The 15,632-nt window shown below is 33.3% G+C and overlaps 1 protein-coding gene across 1 annotated transcript; it reads left to right on the forward strand.

Moving 5' to 3' along the window:
• Positions 1–3,718: 3,718 nt before the first annotated feature.
• LOC145568894 (uncharacterized) lies at positions 3,719–6,996 on the forward strand. The gene is made up of 3 exons (XM_081628276.1): positions 3,719–3,901; positions 4,877–4,995; positions 6,474–6,996. Exons 1-3 carry the CDS (start codon positions 3,811–3,813, stop codon positions 6,585–6,587), a joined length of 324 nt encoding a protein of 107 aa, XP_081484402.1. The 5' UTR covers positions 3,719–3,810; the 3' UTR covers positions 6,588–6,996.
• The last annotated feature ends 8,636 nt before the right edge of the window (positions 6,997–15,632 follow it).

A 15,632-nucleotide genomic window follows, 5' to 3' on the forward strand; every position in this document is an offset into this window, starting at 1 on the left:
TAACCCCTCCATGAATGTTTTGTCTTGGGGTTTCTACAACCTTCTTTGTTGCGCAAAACTTAAAACAGAGGTAGTATATATATATTTTTGGACGGGATGTATTAAAGTATATTTGTAAATTATAAATTAAAAGTTCAATAAAAAAAATAATTAAATTACTAACATTGAAACATTTAAAGAGAAAAATAAACATCGGAGATTGCCCCATACTAATTATATCAAGCATGGTTAATTATGGTTTATTACTTATCACTTCCTCAATCACCTCAAAGAAATATAAGGAGAAATTCTCTATTATATAAACTCAACTCCTTCTCTATCATAATCATTAAACACAATTTATGCCATTTATCTCTCTAATGTATGCATGACATGCTATTCTCTTTAATTTTATAGAATAGAATACTAGAATGTGCCCATGCTAATGCACATGTTATAATTAAGGATATGATTAAAAAAATACAGAGTATGTAGATGCAAATAGTCTTTAATAAAACCAAAAATACTAACAATTAAAAAAAAAAATTTGATTATAAATAAATAACCAAGTGTTGATTCCCTAAAAAAAATATTAACTCTTTAAATATTGTGTTAAATGAATCTAAGTCTTCTATCTGATTCTCAGTGCATCTCTCGTTTCAAGTAATAGAATTCTTTCTCCCATCTCAGTTATAAAACAGATGCAACTATGATATCATCGTTTCCTATTTCAGGAACATGTAGTATGAAAGTGAATGTATTCATCATAATGTTCACTCAGATACTCATATAAAAAGTAATCTCAAATTCTTGATGATAAATAACACATTTAGTCATTATGCAGGTGTGTATTTCCATAATATATAATTAAAGGGTATACTTACATTTTTATCATCACTTAAATACTTAATATTGGACAATCGATAATCATCTCAGCATATTGGCCAAAGAGTACAACAAACAATGTATTATTTGTAGCGTCACCAATTTTTACATTGATCAGATTCTATATATGTTATTATTGATATGATATAATTAAGAAAAGTAGTTATATAATTTTTTTCAATGAAATAAAAAAGTAAAAATATCTTGGCCTACTTAAGGAGGGGTCACACTCCACGCACATATCAACTCTCTTTGAGAGTCGAGCGCATGATTCATACCAAATAAGCATAGAAGAATCAATGGATAACACTTTTGCTAGTACTCGAAAGTATTTTACCTACAAAAAAATAAAAAAAAATATTAAATACCTCATGTATAAGAAAACATCAAATAAATAATGGTTGATACTCCCTCTGTGTTTTAATAAGTGTTACAGTTTGACCAAACAAACATGTTGAGACACAACTTTAATTTGACCATTAATTTATCTTAATATATGTTAGTAAAATTATAGGAAAATTGATATTGTGAAAGTATACATTATAATGAATCTAACAATGTGTTACACAAAAAATTTGTTTATATATATATATATATATATATATATATATGTATATATATATATATATATATGTATATATATATATATATGTATATATATATATATATATATATATATATATATATATAATAAGTTAAAAGTATATATATATATATATGTATATATATATATATAATAAGTTAAAACCATCATGTGAATAGTAAAAAAAAAAAGTCAAATTGAATCTTTGTTTGTATGCCTTTGAGATTGCAGAAAATACTTTTAACTATAAGAATCGAGTATCGGCCAATACAGACGAAGTAGCTTTAAGACTCATACCATCATCACTAATCCTTCTTTTGTGGTTCCGGACCATATGGAGTTAAATATCCCATGGATTATGAATGGAGTGTAACTTTCACCGGTCAATCGTTGTTGCCTTTCGTTGTCTCTAATCATGGTTGTCTTTAAATGATTCGTGAACGGTTTACAAGTTCCTTAAAAAACTTGTTAGCAACTCCATACTTTATTTGTCTCTTATTGTATAATATCAAATCTCGCTTCCTATAATTGCCAAGAATATTCACCACATGCTAAAGTAGGCGTGCTTCAATCAACGACCTACAATTTGGCGACTCCACTAGGGAAGATTATTGGATTTTTGTCGATTTAAGTGATCGGTATTAAATTGAGATGAGTGGATGAGGATTAAAAGATTCTTGAATTGTATTCTTGCGATTTAATTGGCATTGTCACATACACATGTATGCATTTTAGCTTACCTATTTTGCGACAATAGTACATGTTCTCTGTGTGTAGCTAGTCCTAGGGATTTATGCTTTACCAACGTGAAAACGCTCTAGGTAATAAGGGTTTGTCTAAGTTTTTAAATCCACTAAACCATGGAATCGAGTTCGATTTCATTATGAACTTGCGGAGCCGCCGTAAGCATACACCCTCAAGGAGGCTGCCGTGCTAACGCGCCCAAGCTCCTAACCATAGTACCCTTTGACACCCAAATAAGCCGACCACTAGCATGGACATAGAACCAAGTAGAGTTGTTCATGGGTGGGACGGCCCACCATGCCCGCCCAACCCGGCCTGCAAAAAGTGTGGGCTTGGACAACCTTTTTGAAAAAAATTGGATATTTTTTTTTGGGGGGGGGGGGGGGCTTGGCCCGGCCCTTTAATATAAATGGAATGGTATGGACAAGAAAATATGTATCGCGGGCTAGCCCGCCTGGCTCGTTTAGTAATAAAAATAATAATATAATAATAATAATTGACTTTGAAGGTTTTTTGATATTTTAATAATAATAATAATATAATAATAATAATAATTTTATTTAGTTAGTTAATTATGACACACTTTGTGTATTTTAGAAAATAAATACAAAGAGAGTACATTGATCTATAAGCTTTTATTAGTTACAATTATTTACTTTAATTTTATATTTTATCCTAACACTTATTAAATAAGTTTTTTCTTTCATATAATTATAACATACGAAGTATGTCATAATTTCAACTTTTTTTTTTTTTTAAATTTCTATTTATTATTTGTGAAATTTTTTTTAAAGACAACACTACCAAATAATTTTAGCACTTGAAAATAATAAAAATATTAATTAGTATTATAAAAAATAAAACAAAAATTTAAGGCTTGTAGCCCACGAGCAAGCCTGACTCGTTTAATAAGCGGACATGGACAAAGTATCAAAGCGCATAAAAGGGTTCGAGTTTGCTACATAAAGCCTGTTGGACAAAAGAATAAGCATAAGCCCAGCCCGCTACCCGCCCAAGCCCGCAAATGATCACCTATCGAACCAAGACTCTAGGTTGTTATCTTCATTGCATCATGCGTAACAATGTGCTTATATGTGCACATTTTAATTGACTTTTTTTTTTTTTTTTTTATAATTTTATTCCTTATCCAATTCTTTTTTTTAAAGTCGAGTCATAATTGTTGTTGTTTTTTTTTTTTTAAAAAAAAAAATTTATATCAACACGGATTTTTATTCCTGTATACTCTACAAGCATCACTTTGTTTTGGTCATAATCTAAAAAGTGTTGCGTGTTGTGTGACCTATGAATCTGTAACGTGTTTTATACCATAAACAATGTTAAATTTACCTTAAAATTGACTATTTCAATAGAAGGAATATTTGTTAATTTTTTTTTATTTTTTTATTTATTATTCATTTTTTTGTTAATTACTATTATTCAAAAAATAGCCTTTGTCAATTACTACCCTTTTAAAAAAAATTGTTAATTAACATTATTTTTTTCGTTTAGGGTAGTACAGTAATTCACAAAGCCCGATCTTACCCCCACCTGACTATCATTTCACCAGTTACCTAATTTTCCGCCGTTGAGGATTGCCGTCAAAGAAGGTTTTTCCGGCGATGAGTGCGGCGGAGGAAGTAAAGACTACTGAAGCTCCACGGCGGCCCTTGTCCTGTATGCCTTGCTTCGACGCCCTTTGGTTTTGCTACTGTACTCTCTCTCCTCTTACTTCTTCTTTGAAATCAAATTTGTGACAGAATTGAAATTACAATTATGGTTGGAATAGTTCGTTTGTTAATGTAATTTGTGCAAACAAATAATCTTCCTCTATTCATTTGATTTCACTCAACTTTGATCTTACTTTTGTTGATTCCTTGGTGATGATGTTAGGTAATTGATAAATGTTGAAGTTTTTTCAACTTTGATCTTGCTTTTGTTGGAGTTTCACTGTGAATTTACTTCTTCTTTTGTTGTTATTTAGAGTTATGATTGAATTTCAATGGTGGATAATGGACATTTGTTAAAGCTTTGATGGATTGTAATGCTTTCCTAATTGTCGGGCTTAAAAAAATTAGTATGAATTACAAATTATTGACTATATGTGCAAATAAATTAATTTCTTTAACACCCTCGCGGTAATTCTTATTTTTCATATTTCTGAATTTCGTTCTTTCTAAATTATGAAGTTACAGGTTACTGGTAAAAATTTCACTCATTTTGGGAATTTAGAGTATAGTTCCAATTGGAATCTATGTGGAATATATCGCCATATCAGTAATTCTGGTATCATTTTAGTATTTTACAATGTGGGAAAGCTAGTGATTCTAAGGGGAAAAGTGTTGATTGCTTGGTGTGTAATTTATTGGCATAGTCCTTAGTCACAATACTTTGTATTAATCGCAACACTTTTATTGAAATACTACTATGCTGCCAGTGCAATTTGATAAAGGAAATTAGTCTGGTTCTTACTTCTGTGATAACTTCTCTGTTATCTTGCTGATGAAGTGATGATTTCTGATATTTGCGCTGGATCTTGCTTTTAACCTTGTATTATTAATCTATTATAATATTCAAAATTGTTTCAGGCTTTCAGCCATAATGTAGGATTGTGTTCTTGTCATTTCAGATTATCCTCTTTTCTCATTGATCTAAATTTCTGCTAATGACGACTTTTGTTTTTCACAGCACCAGTTCATCAGGTGCAGCAATATTATCGGCTTGGAGTTCTTGACAATTGTTCAGGGAAGTGGAGTAAGCTTGTTGACTGCTTGAGTTTGAAAACTAAGAGTTCAGCTGAATTGCAGGTTTGTCCAAAAATCCTTTTGCAGATAAATTGATCAAGGCCTTTTCACTTCTGCTATTTTAATCAGAAACCTACCATCAATTAGTGTTCCTGTTATATTTGACCTGGATAGTCATAAAATTTTACTCATAATAAGGATGAAGATATTGGAAACGAGTAATATATAGAACTTGCAGAGCTAGTATTGATAGAATGCACCACCTAGGGTTTCAAATTTGTCATAAATACATGGGTACTTCTTTTGTTCTGGTCTAGATGACAAAAGTCTTTTTATTCACCTTCTTAGTTCTTACAGGACTGTTCCATGCAAGTGTAAGTCAGTAAACCCATGTGTTAGTACTCTATCCCAAATGACACTGAATTCTCTTGACAATATGTTGGATCAACTGTGTTTATGAGATGACTACCTTCTTCATTAGAAGCTTTACATAAGGTACTGATGTTATTGTGAAGATTTCTCCTATTTTAAACAGGAGTAGTGATAAGTCTTTCTGAAAAAAAAAATTAGCCAAATGCTATTATCCTTTTATGTGGAACAACTGGTACTCGTGGAATAGATCATGTTTAATTTAAAAGCATTGAAGGGTTATGAATGTAATCGAACGTAATCTGATGAAGTGATGAACAACATACCATTTTTATGATGCCTTTTTCCTGATTAGTGTTATGGTAGCGACTAGCGAGGCTGTTTTTAATGGATACACATAAAACAAACTGCATAACAGGAAAAAAAAAAAAAAAAAAAAAAAAAAAAAAAAAAAAAAAAGAGAGAGAGAGAGAGAGAGAATAAAAGAAAAGTGGAACAAGATTTTGTAGAATTTTTAAAGGGAGTTAGTGGTTTTGAGCATTAGGATCTAAACAGGTTTCACCATGTTTAGAGATCATATTAAGGTGACTTAGAGGTTAGAGCATTAGGATCTAAACAGGTCTCATCATGTTTTAAGATTATATTAAAGTGACTTAGAGGTTAGAGCATCAGGATCTAAATGGGGTCTCAATTCTCATGCTTTGAGATCATTAAGTTGCCTGTTGGCCTCTACTTATATGGATTTAGAGCTGCAGGTGCAAAGATCTAGATTATGCTCTTATTACTGGAACATCCCGTTTTCTGAACTTACTGGCTGTTATTTGAACTTATTTCTAGCTGTGAGACATTGGTATCCCTTATCTGTACTTGATTTTTGCAAAACTTATTTTTTTTAGGTAAAAAAAACAAGGTCTCAGTTTTTTTTTTGGTTAGACCAAAAGTTGGATCTTGGGTGGTGTCTACTGTGCAGTTTGTGTCTTAAGCAATAAAACGTTCTGATTACCCCCCCCCACCCCACCCCCCAAAAAAAAAAAAAAAAAAAAAACAATTTCCCCCTTCCTCTTGCCTTATGTAATCTATGTATGCTGGTCTGATTATTTAGACTCTGTGTTCTTCATTTAAAGTAGTTTCCTACTCTGACTGAGAACTGAAAAATTTATTGTTGAATGCAGGATATTTTGGAAACACGTGAGAAAGAAAAGTTGCACATTTGGTCTTTTAGGACACCGGAAGAATCAGCTGCTAAATGGCAACAGTGGTATGGAGATTTAGATGAACCAGAGTAACTACATCCTATGAGTTGCTCTTTTTCAGACTTCATTTCAGTGATTTAACCAGAGTGCCATATCAAAGCGGTGACTGTCCTTTACAAGCTCATATTTCAATTTCTTTACCAAAAATTACAGCTTTTCTAATATATGAATTAGGACTAAATCTATTATTAATAAAGCTATTGACTCATGATATTATATTTTGGAACCAACCAATGCTACTTTGACATATTCAAATCATAGCTTATTGTATTCATGAGCAAAATTTTGTCGAGTGTTGCTGATAATTTGATTGGCTGAGGTCATAATTTTAACAATTTTGAATTTCTATTTTTATCTTCATTGTAGTTGTGCAGTTGTTCATTGTTAGTCGATGCTCTGAACAGGCTGGAAAATTTAATGAAAGTGATTACAAATTGTTGAATTTTATTTTTTAATTATTCATGCAATCTCTTCAATTTATTATCATTCAATTTTTGAAAGAATATTTTTAATCTTATGTAATACAGAGTACCTAGGATATACCACTGTGCAGTACCTTATCATTTTTCTGGTTTTGATTTAAGAATGAATAAGTACTCGAGGACTAAGATCATGGAATTGGCATGTTGAAGAAAGGATTATGTATATTTAGCCTAATAACTTGATAATGATTTCCATGTACACTGTTTGCGACTAAAAGACAGCCTCAATGAATCAGAAGGATGATTGAAGGAATGAACGGCATTAGAATCAAGAACTATCTGCCTGGTTGCTGCAAAGACTCCTATTACCATAATCAATGAGAAGACAGATCCAATGACCAAAAAAAATGCAACATCTCTTGGATGGTTCAAAGGTTAAGTTGAAGAAAATGACAGGCAGGATAAAGTTGAGGGGCACCAAGCCAGAATGCTCCATCAGTGCATTGACATGGCCAAAAATGGAAGCAACCTGGTTATGGTAGTGGCTGCAATCACAGAAATGGACCTTGAGATTACTCTTAATGTCACATTGTGGAGAAAACGGGTTTACACTGTGGATAAACAAACATCCGCTCCAGAGTATAGCTGGTGCAAGTATACACCTGTTGAAGCAGAAAAGTAATTAAATTAAGATGATAATTTGGATTTGAAATCACTTCTATGAAAAAAAGGCTTTTTTCTTCACCTAAAAAACCAACTATTTGTTTTATCTGTTCATCTTAAATGATCAAAACTTATTTTTCTCGAAGTTAGCTCGTTCTAAGTTGAAATGAGCAAAGGCTAAATATCCAGAAACAATGGATATCTGAGGATAACGAAGCTGATTGTGGTGATAAGAAACCAAAACCATTTATGCACCAAAACATTGCCATTTTTGTCGTCGAAGTTGTCAAGTAAGAAACTGTTAGTGCCACATTGCCAAAGGCCCAATAACCTGAGGCTGCTAAACTGGAAAAAGTTAACAGCAAAACTGTATAACTAAGACTTAGCCCCTTGAACATTTTCTCGAGTCTCTTCTACTGGTGCTACTATAGTTGCCTATTAGGAGTACAGTCTTTGGTTTAGATATAAACATACTCGCAGATATCAAAGTCAATGTGTTTGTTTTTTTTTAAATAGAAGAAACAAACTTGAATAGTTGAATTTTTGGGATGATTTTATTCCCAAATCAAGTAGAGGCCAATAGGCAAACACTAACACCTGGTTAAGTTTGCACCATTATCGTTGATTCCTAAATGGTTCGAGACCAATGTGAGTCAACAATCTCATGGATCAATGAAGGGGATTTGTGGTTGCCTTCAGAATTGTCCTCTTCGTGAAATCCAACAATTTCGAAGTTTGTCCTTTAACTTGTTAGTGGCTCTCTAGTCTCTACATTGTCCCATTCGATTTAATTGAAAACCGATCTCATTCGCCATACACGGTCATAGTTTAAAGACATAACAGTTATGTACAAACAAATAATACCTTCATTTTTTTATTAGTTGACACATTTTGACTTTAGCACTATTCACACACTTCCCTTTGACCGTATTTTGTGATTTATACATAATGAAAAATATAGTCATGTGGGGTCTTGTTAGATTCGTCACGGTATATATATTCAAAATATCAACTTTTTATAATTTTTGCTTATCGGTAATCAAAGATATTAACAATTGAATTTGTGCATTGACAAACGTGACTAAAGAAACGTGTCAACTAAAAAGAAACGGAGGAAGTACATATTAGTGGCAATTTTTGCATATAATAACAAATTAAAAGTAATACTGAAAGGTAAAAAAGTACTACTGAACATTTTCAGTAGTACTTTTCATGCTCCTAATATTACTGAACACATGTCAGTACTTTTCATGCTCCTAGTATTACTGAACATCTATTGAAAAAATTTGTTATGTAAAATTAATTGTGCACAACAGTTATGCATTTCCACGGTCATATGTGTTACACCCACGAAAAGTAATACAAACCCCTACATGAAGTCTCACCTCTACTTCATTAGAATTTGTTATATATAGCCGGGTGTACCGTACATCCAATTAACCAAAAATTAGTTTTGCACTTTATTTAATGATTAAATAAAAAACAATCATCATAATAAGAACAAAATACTTATGGGTGTACATTATACCCAGGTGTATATAACAAACTCTCTTAATTCATCATTACTCTCTTTTAAACATTCCCCCTTCTGAAGTACATTGGTGTGTGTCTCTCAAATCATTCTAAATGGAGTTTATTACCTTGACGAGATTAAAGATCTTATCTCTCAACATATTTTAGGTCAAATTCATGCCACCCTTTTTCAATATTAAATCCTTGTAATGACAAGGTTTAATGGAAAGGATGAACAAAATTCGAGATAACTATTAAGATTGATTGGTCATAAATATTAGCCATGAAAAAGGTAAATGAGATTGAATTCATTGAAAAAAAAAAAAATACTCCCTCCGTCCTTTTATTATGTGCTTGTATTCCTTTTTTGGGTCATCAAAATTAAATGCTTATTTCTATTTATAGATTGTATTTTATTCTCTTTTTGATGATTTGTCATTCTTTTTCTTTTTTTGTTTTTGTACTTTGACATCAATTCTCAATACTTTCTCTTTCCTAATTCTCAACCACTTTTTTGTTTCTCTTTATCTCTCTCTAACTCTACATGCATATTTGTACTCCTAATTATTAATTTTAAGAAATTTTTAACTTTTTTTAATTCCGATGCAAAATGGAAAATAGGTATATAATAAAAATACGGAGTGTTTCGGGCGTTTTGTATCCCTTGGGAGAGTTACAACTCGAAAATTGGATCCAACGAAGCTGCCTGTACCTGCAAAACAATGGGTTCGGAGGTCCGCCTCCGAAAATTAAGTTAGTACGGGTTCGGAGTAAAAACGTGCGGAAAGTAAATATCTTCTCGGATTCCGAGATTAAGTGTTCTCTGTTTTCGAGAGCAATAATGATGTAATGATTAGGATATGCCCCAATAAATGGGGGAATCTCCCTATTTATAGGGTCCTAGAAAAGTATGCCCTGCCCTAGGGTTTTGATGACCTAGGGATTTGGGCTGCGCTGTTTTGCGGCTACCTCGGGAATTGGCTGCCTTGGGTCTTTGAAGGTCGCCAATTCCTAAGGGTATATCTGCTTGACACGTGTCTGCCTATAAGAGGTCCATTTGGAGGCCTTTTCAGGTGACACGTGGCGAGCTCACATTGTGCCATGTGGCAGGGTAGAAATACTCAAATCATTTGTCCCTCACAGGGGTGACGTGGCATGCCACGTGGCACTTGTGACAGGTGTCAGTGAGGCAATGGTACAACATGTTACCGTTTACCATGGGTAGAATTTTAGGGTTTTTACCCTAAAGTTTTCACCCTTTCTATAAATAGGGGTTGACTCTTCATTGTGTTCACACGTTTGTGTGAATCTTTTGAGAGAATTTTTGAATCTTTGACTTTGAGAACCTTTGTCCTCATCTGTAATAGCATTCGACGCTCGGCACCCAGTCCGCTTGTTAAGCAGACGTCCCGGATCTTCCCAAGCGTCTCTCGTACCTTCACTTAGTAAGGTAACCGTCTGATCTTCTCTTATTTATTTTGTTTCTTTTTTTTTTTCAAAAATGGTTTCCCAAACGCACTCGGCACGGCCTAGGTTAGCGATCAGCCGGTCACCGGGGACGGCTGAATCTAGAACTAGGAGTGTCGAATGCTCATTCGTGGACTCCCCTTTGCGAACTTCTCCGAATCCGACCTTGCCTGTGCAGGACACCATGGCCAGAACGAAGCAAACAAGTAGGACGTATAGGACGGATGGTACCTGATACCATTCGGAAAGTTCAATCGTATATTCAGAGGGCTCCATTAGGGCATTTGTTACTGAAGTTTATGAGCATCTGCCCAGTGCTACTAGCACCCCAGGCTCCTCGATTTTTGAGGAGTCTGATGATGAGCAACGAGTTCCCAGGCCGACTGATCTGGCGTCGGATTGGGAAATGGGGGAGGACACTGCTGGCACTAGCCAACAGGCCCCCAACTCGGACGAGAGTTCTGACGATGATTCTGAGTCGTCATCTTCTGAGCGCCTCCATTGACTCGGAGGAGGCGCGCTCTAACTTAAATTCTACAAGAGAGTACCTGTCAGTTGACAGGGGCGAAGGATGGGCCGAGCCGTCTGCCTCGCGCCGGCCAGAGCATGCTCCTTATTATCAGCATGTCCCCAAAGGCAGGCGGGAGAAAATGACTAATGATTTTGGGAAATTCATTTCCTAGCATTTCATGGGACATGACTTTCTTCTCTTTGTGCCGGATTCTGTGGACACAGTTGTCTGGCCGGAGAATGTCAACTATAACGACCAATGCTTTAGCTGCTATGAGGCGCCCATTCAAGTTGGTCTTCGCTTCCCTCTCCATCCGGTCGTGGAGAGAATTTTAGATGGATACCAACTGGGTATCTGGAAACTAGACCCCAACTCTTGGGTCAACATCATGGGCTATGTTGCCGCCTGTGAAATGTTGGAGGTAGATCCCAGTTTGAGGCATTCGACAATATGCACTACCTCGGCAAGGCCCCCCAATCAAGCGGAGCTGGATGGTTCACCCTTACTAGCCATAAGGGATATATGATGGCGGTTAGGAAGGAGTCCAAATGGAAGGATAGGAGAAGGAAATTTTACATAGTCTCCTCCCCCGACCGCCTGTGCAACAAGAAGTACAACCGATGGAACCGGAACCCTCTTCTCCTTGCTGGAAAGAAGGCTCTGCCGCCTGTCCCTATGGTACCTGGTTTTTGTGGACAAATTAGTCTTAAGAAGTTCCACTTAAGTGTTTGATAAGTGTAGGCGTCGTTCGAAGCACGTTTACGTAAGCATGTTGTGAATATGCTTGGCACTCATAGGAAGTGGGAATTGACATAATACGATTAGGGACAAGGAAAGTGGGGAGCTGCCAACAAGTTTTTAAGGAACTTGTAAACCGTTCACGGATCATAAAAGGCAACCCCTAATAAGGGACAACGATAGGCAACAACGATAGACCCGTGAAGGTTACACCCCATTCATAATCCATGAGATTACTAACTCCATATGGTTCGCAACCACGAAAGGAGGATCGGGGATGATGGTACGAAGTGAGTCATGGAGTCACATTCGCCCGTATTGCCCTCTACTCGATTTTTATAGTGAAAAGTGATTCCTGCGATTTCAAAGGCATGCGAACAAAGATTCAATTTGCTCTAAACTAACATTAGGCTAAATTGGTTGTATATTAATGCAACACATAATTCTAAAATATCGTGATCACTTGATTAAACAACAAGATTAAAAAGGAACCTAAACTGGTCGTCCAAATTCTCTTATTAGGTGTGATTTTCGATTATATATTCCCTTGAAACATGCAATATAGTGATCAACAAATATAATAAAAATCAACATTAATATTGGAAGCAATTCAACAATAAATTATTAGTTAAATCAAATCATAATAAACCTAATCATGATACTAGCAACAAGAATAAGAGTAATTAAGTGGTTAATTACTCACTTTCTGCTTTTTCTTGAATTGCTACATCATGAATAAACTGTTAGTAACTTCAATAATAAATAAAATTGAAATAATTAAATTAAATAAAAAGTAGATTTGATTTGGTCCAAACACTCAGTTAATTATACCTTTCACACCTTGGTTTAAGTATAGAACTTCGGGTTAAGTATGGACTCCTTGAAGTGCTTAGGGGAAGTATTATGGAATAATAGGGAGGCTAGTTTTTAGCCTAAAGAGGGAGAAGAGAATGATTTTGTGATCAAGCTTGTTGATGATTCCAAAAAAGGGGTGATATGACCTCTATTTATAAAGAAAAAAGAAGGGTCGAAGAATCAAGAAAAAATCCGAATTTAATCGGAATAAAACTCTTGCGATAGACAACAGTTTTTGCGGTTTTGTTTTTATCATATCTTTTGATCCAGAAATCCGAATAAGATAAATAATATGTCGTTGGAAAGCTGTTAAAGTCTACTTTCTAACCCAATAAGAATCAGATTAAAATATTTTGTATAATAATAGATATGGCCGAAATAGTGAGACGGTGTCAGTTTTGGATAGAGTTTGATATTTCATTCATATCTTTTTCGTTATAGCTCGTAATTAATATTATAATATATCATTGGAAAGATAATTTCAAGGGCTATCCAACCATCTAAGATTTAGATATAAAATATGAGGCAAGAAAATCATATCCGAATATCTTTGAACGTCTTTCAATTCGAATAGAATTAGGACATTCAAAAACAAGAGTTTCATCAATTCAAACTCTTTAATCTTATCTTTTCCTAAAGGATAATTAAGATCTTTTAGAAACTTATAGAAGCTTCCAATTAATCCTAATTGGTTTAGGAATGGAATTAATTGGTTTAGGAATGGAATTAAATCCTTTGGACCCTCCACATGATCATTGGGTCGTAGGTAAGGTGGGCTTAGGTTCGGTTTAGGCTTATTTTAGTATTTTGGCCATAACTTATTCATTATAACTCGGATTTGGGCCTATAATATATCGTTGGAAAACGCTTTTCAAACCTCATCCAACTATTCAATCATTGGACCTAGATTATGGACTAAAATAAACTGGTCTAAACATTTTTATAAAAAGGACACGAAATGAATGATTTTAAGGGACATGAAATGAATGATTTTAAAGGACATGAAATGAATGATTTTAAAGGACACGAAAATCATAGTGGAATTTTGAATTCACTCACGGATCAAAACCTTCGTAGTTCGGACAGATGCCGTATTTTAAATAACCAATTCCGTTTGGGTTTTAAATTTGGGTAGTTGACATAAATGTCATTTTTGTAAGTGGGATTTTAGCGATCTTTAACGGATTCACTCATAAAAGTAAAATGAACCACCTTGATAGAGGAAAATCACCCCGATTAGTGATTACCAAAAATGTCTTTTGAACAAGACAATTTAATGAATGCGTCCTAATTGACGACAACTGGTCAAGGTTTTTTTTGGAGTGAAACTGTAAGGGTTTGCTATGTAATCTCACTTTGGGTTTAAAATCACTCAAGTGTAGTTTTTGTAAGGTTTTAAGGGTTATGTGTTTAGGCTTAATGGAATCGGCCAAATAAAATACGACACCTGTCAAGGCCTTACTTCCAAATAAAAGGGAACAATAAACTATTTAATCATATCTGATTGTCAATTAATCCATCAGGTAATTTTAATGGGATTCGGGCTTATTTTTATGGAGATGGATAATTGTTACAAACTTATACAACTAAATAATTAATCTTAACCTTATGTTTGGAAATGAGGCCATAACCTTATATTAACTATCAATAATTATTAAAAAAACAAGCATGCAAAGTTATGATTCATTCTTGTGTTATGAAAAGGGTTTGAGATAAAAAAAAAAGTTCATAAAATTATAAAAGTTTTTTAATTCTAAAATCGTTTTAAAATAAATTTAAAGTTTCTTAAAATATCATTTATTTTCGATGTCATCTTAATATAAGATTAAGTTTCCTAAAAAACAATCATTTAAGAACAAAAATTAAAATTTGTTAAAACTATTATTTTTAAAGTCATCTCTAGATTAAAGTTCCTTAAAACTCTTTTATTTCGAAAGTCCTATTTAGATAAAATTAAAAGACATCCTAATAATAAAAGTTTCATAAGTTAAAATTACATACCATAGTGTAATATAGGTTTTATACCATTAGTTTCTTAAAGAAACAAATTAATTCAATTTTTTTTTTTAAAGAAAGTAATTAAGAAACACGTGCATTTTCCTCATTTTAGATATCTTGAACGAAAAAAATCATTAAAAATCATAGAAGAATCGAAAAAAATTATTGTGAGATATGGTTGGAAAGCTCTTGAAAAATTCTATCACTTGAGATAAAGAAGTGGAACTGTTTCCAGACATAAGGGTAGTTGCATAGACCATCTTTAGGACGTTGTAAGTTACACTTTATCCTTGAACATCCTTTACATAAACTCTTACTTCCTTAGGTCTTTAAAATCACTTAAAAAGAAAATTATTCTTAATATATATCTTAGACAAACATATGAATGCATTAATACCTTATATTTTTAATGCATTAAAAAAAATAAAATGCAAAATGCAATTAATTCCCCCTTTTTTTTTAATAACCTATCACCTCACCATTAGGCTTGGCTTTCTAATATGGAGTAATGAAAGATTTAGAGCTAATTTAGCACCTAATATCATCATTACTCCTATTGATAACATCACATGCGAACAAACACATTAATTAGCATAATAATAATAACAATTAAGGAAATTAAGAAAGGAATAAGGATAATACCTTGAGCTAGATGTAGCTATATTATGGATAACCCCTTTTGCTTATCAATGATTAAAAGATGATAACTCCTTAATTAAAGTGAAATAATTGAGACTAAGTCATATTTTTTGGAATTTTTGAGATATTAGTGCAAAATAAAGCTAATGAACCTCTTTTTTGATTAAAGAAAAATAAACTTGAAAAAATGAAACTAAATCTTGAGAAATAATTTTTTTTTTTTTTTTGGTTTTAATATAAACTAGGAACACTTAAACAATTAAATTAATTTTT

This window comes from Chenopodium album, chromosome 11 (genome assembly GCF_948465745.1).
Source record: "Chenopodium album chromosome 11, dcCheAlbu1.1, whole genome shotgun sequence".
Taxonomy (NCBI): domain Eukaryota; kingdom Viridiplantae; phylum Streptophyta; class Magnoliopsida; order Caryophyllales; family Amaranthaceae; genus Chenopodium; species Chenopodium album.

What these genes read in the sequence shown, in the direction of transcription:
- LOC145568894 (XM_081628276.1), top strand. Translation starts at nt 3,811, where the DNA reads ATGAGTGCGGCGGAGGAAGTAAAGACTACTGAAGCTCCACGGCGGCCC. An exon ending in CGCCCTTTGGTTTTGCTACT is followed by an intron (nt 3,902 to 4,876) that starts GTACTCTCTCTC and finishes TGTTTTTCACAG; the next exon opens with CACCAGTTCATCAGGTGCAG. An exon ending in AGAGTTCAGCTGAATTGCAG is followed by an intron (nt 4,996 to 6,473) that starts GTTTGTCCAAAA and finishes TGTTGAATGCAG; the next exon opens with GATATTTTGGAAACACGTGA.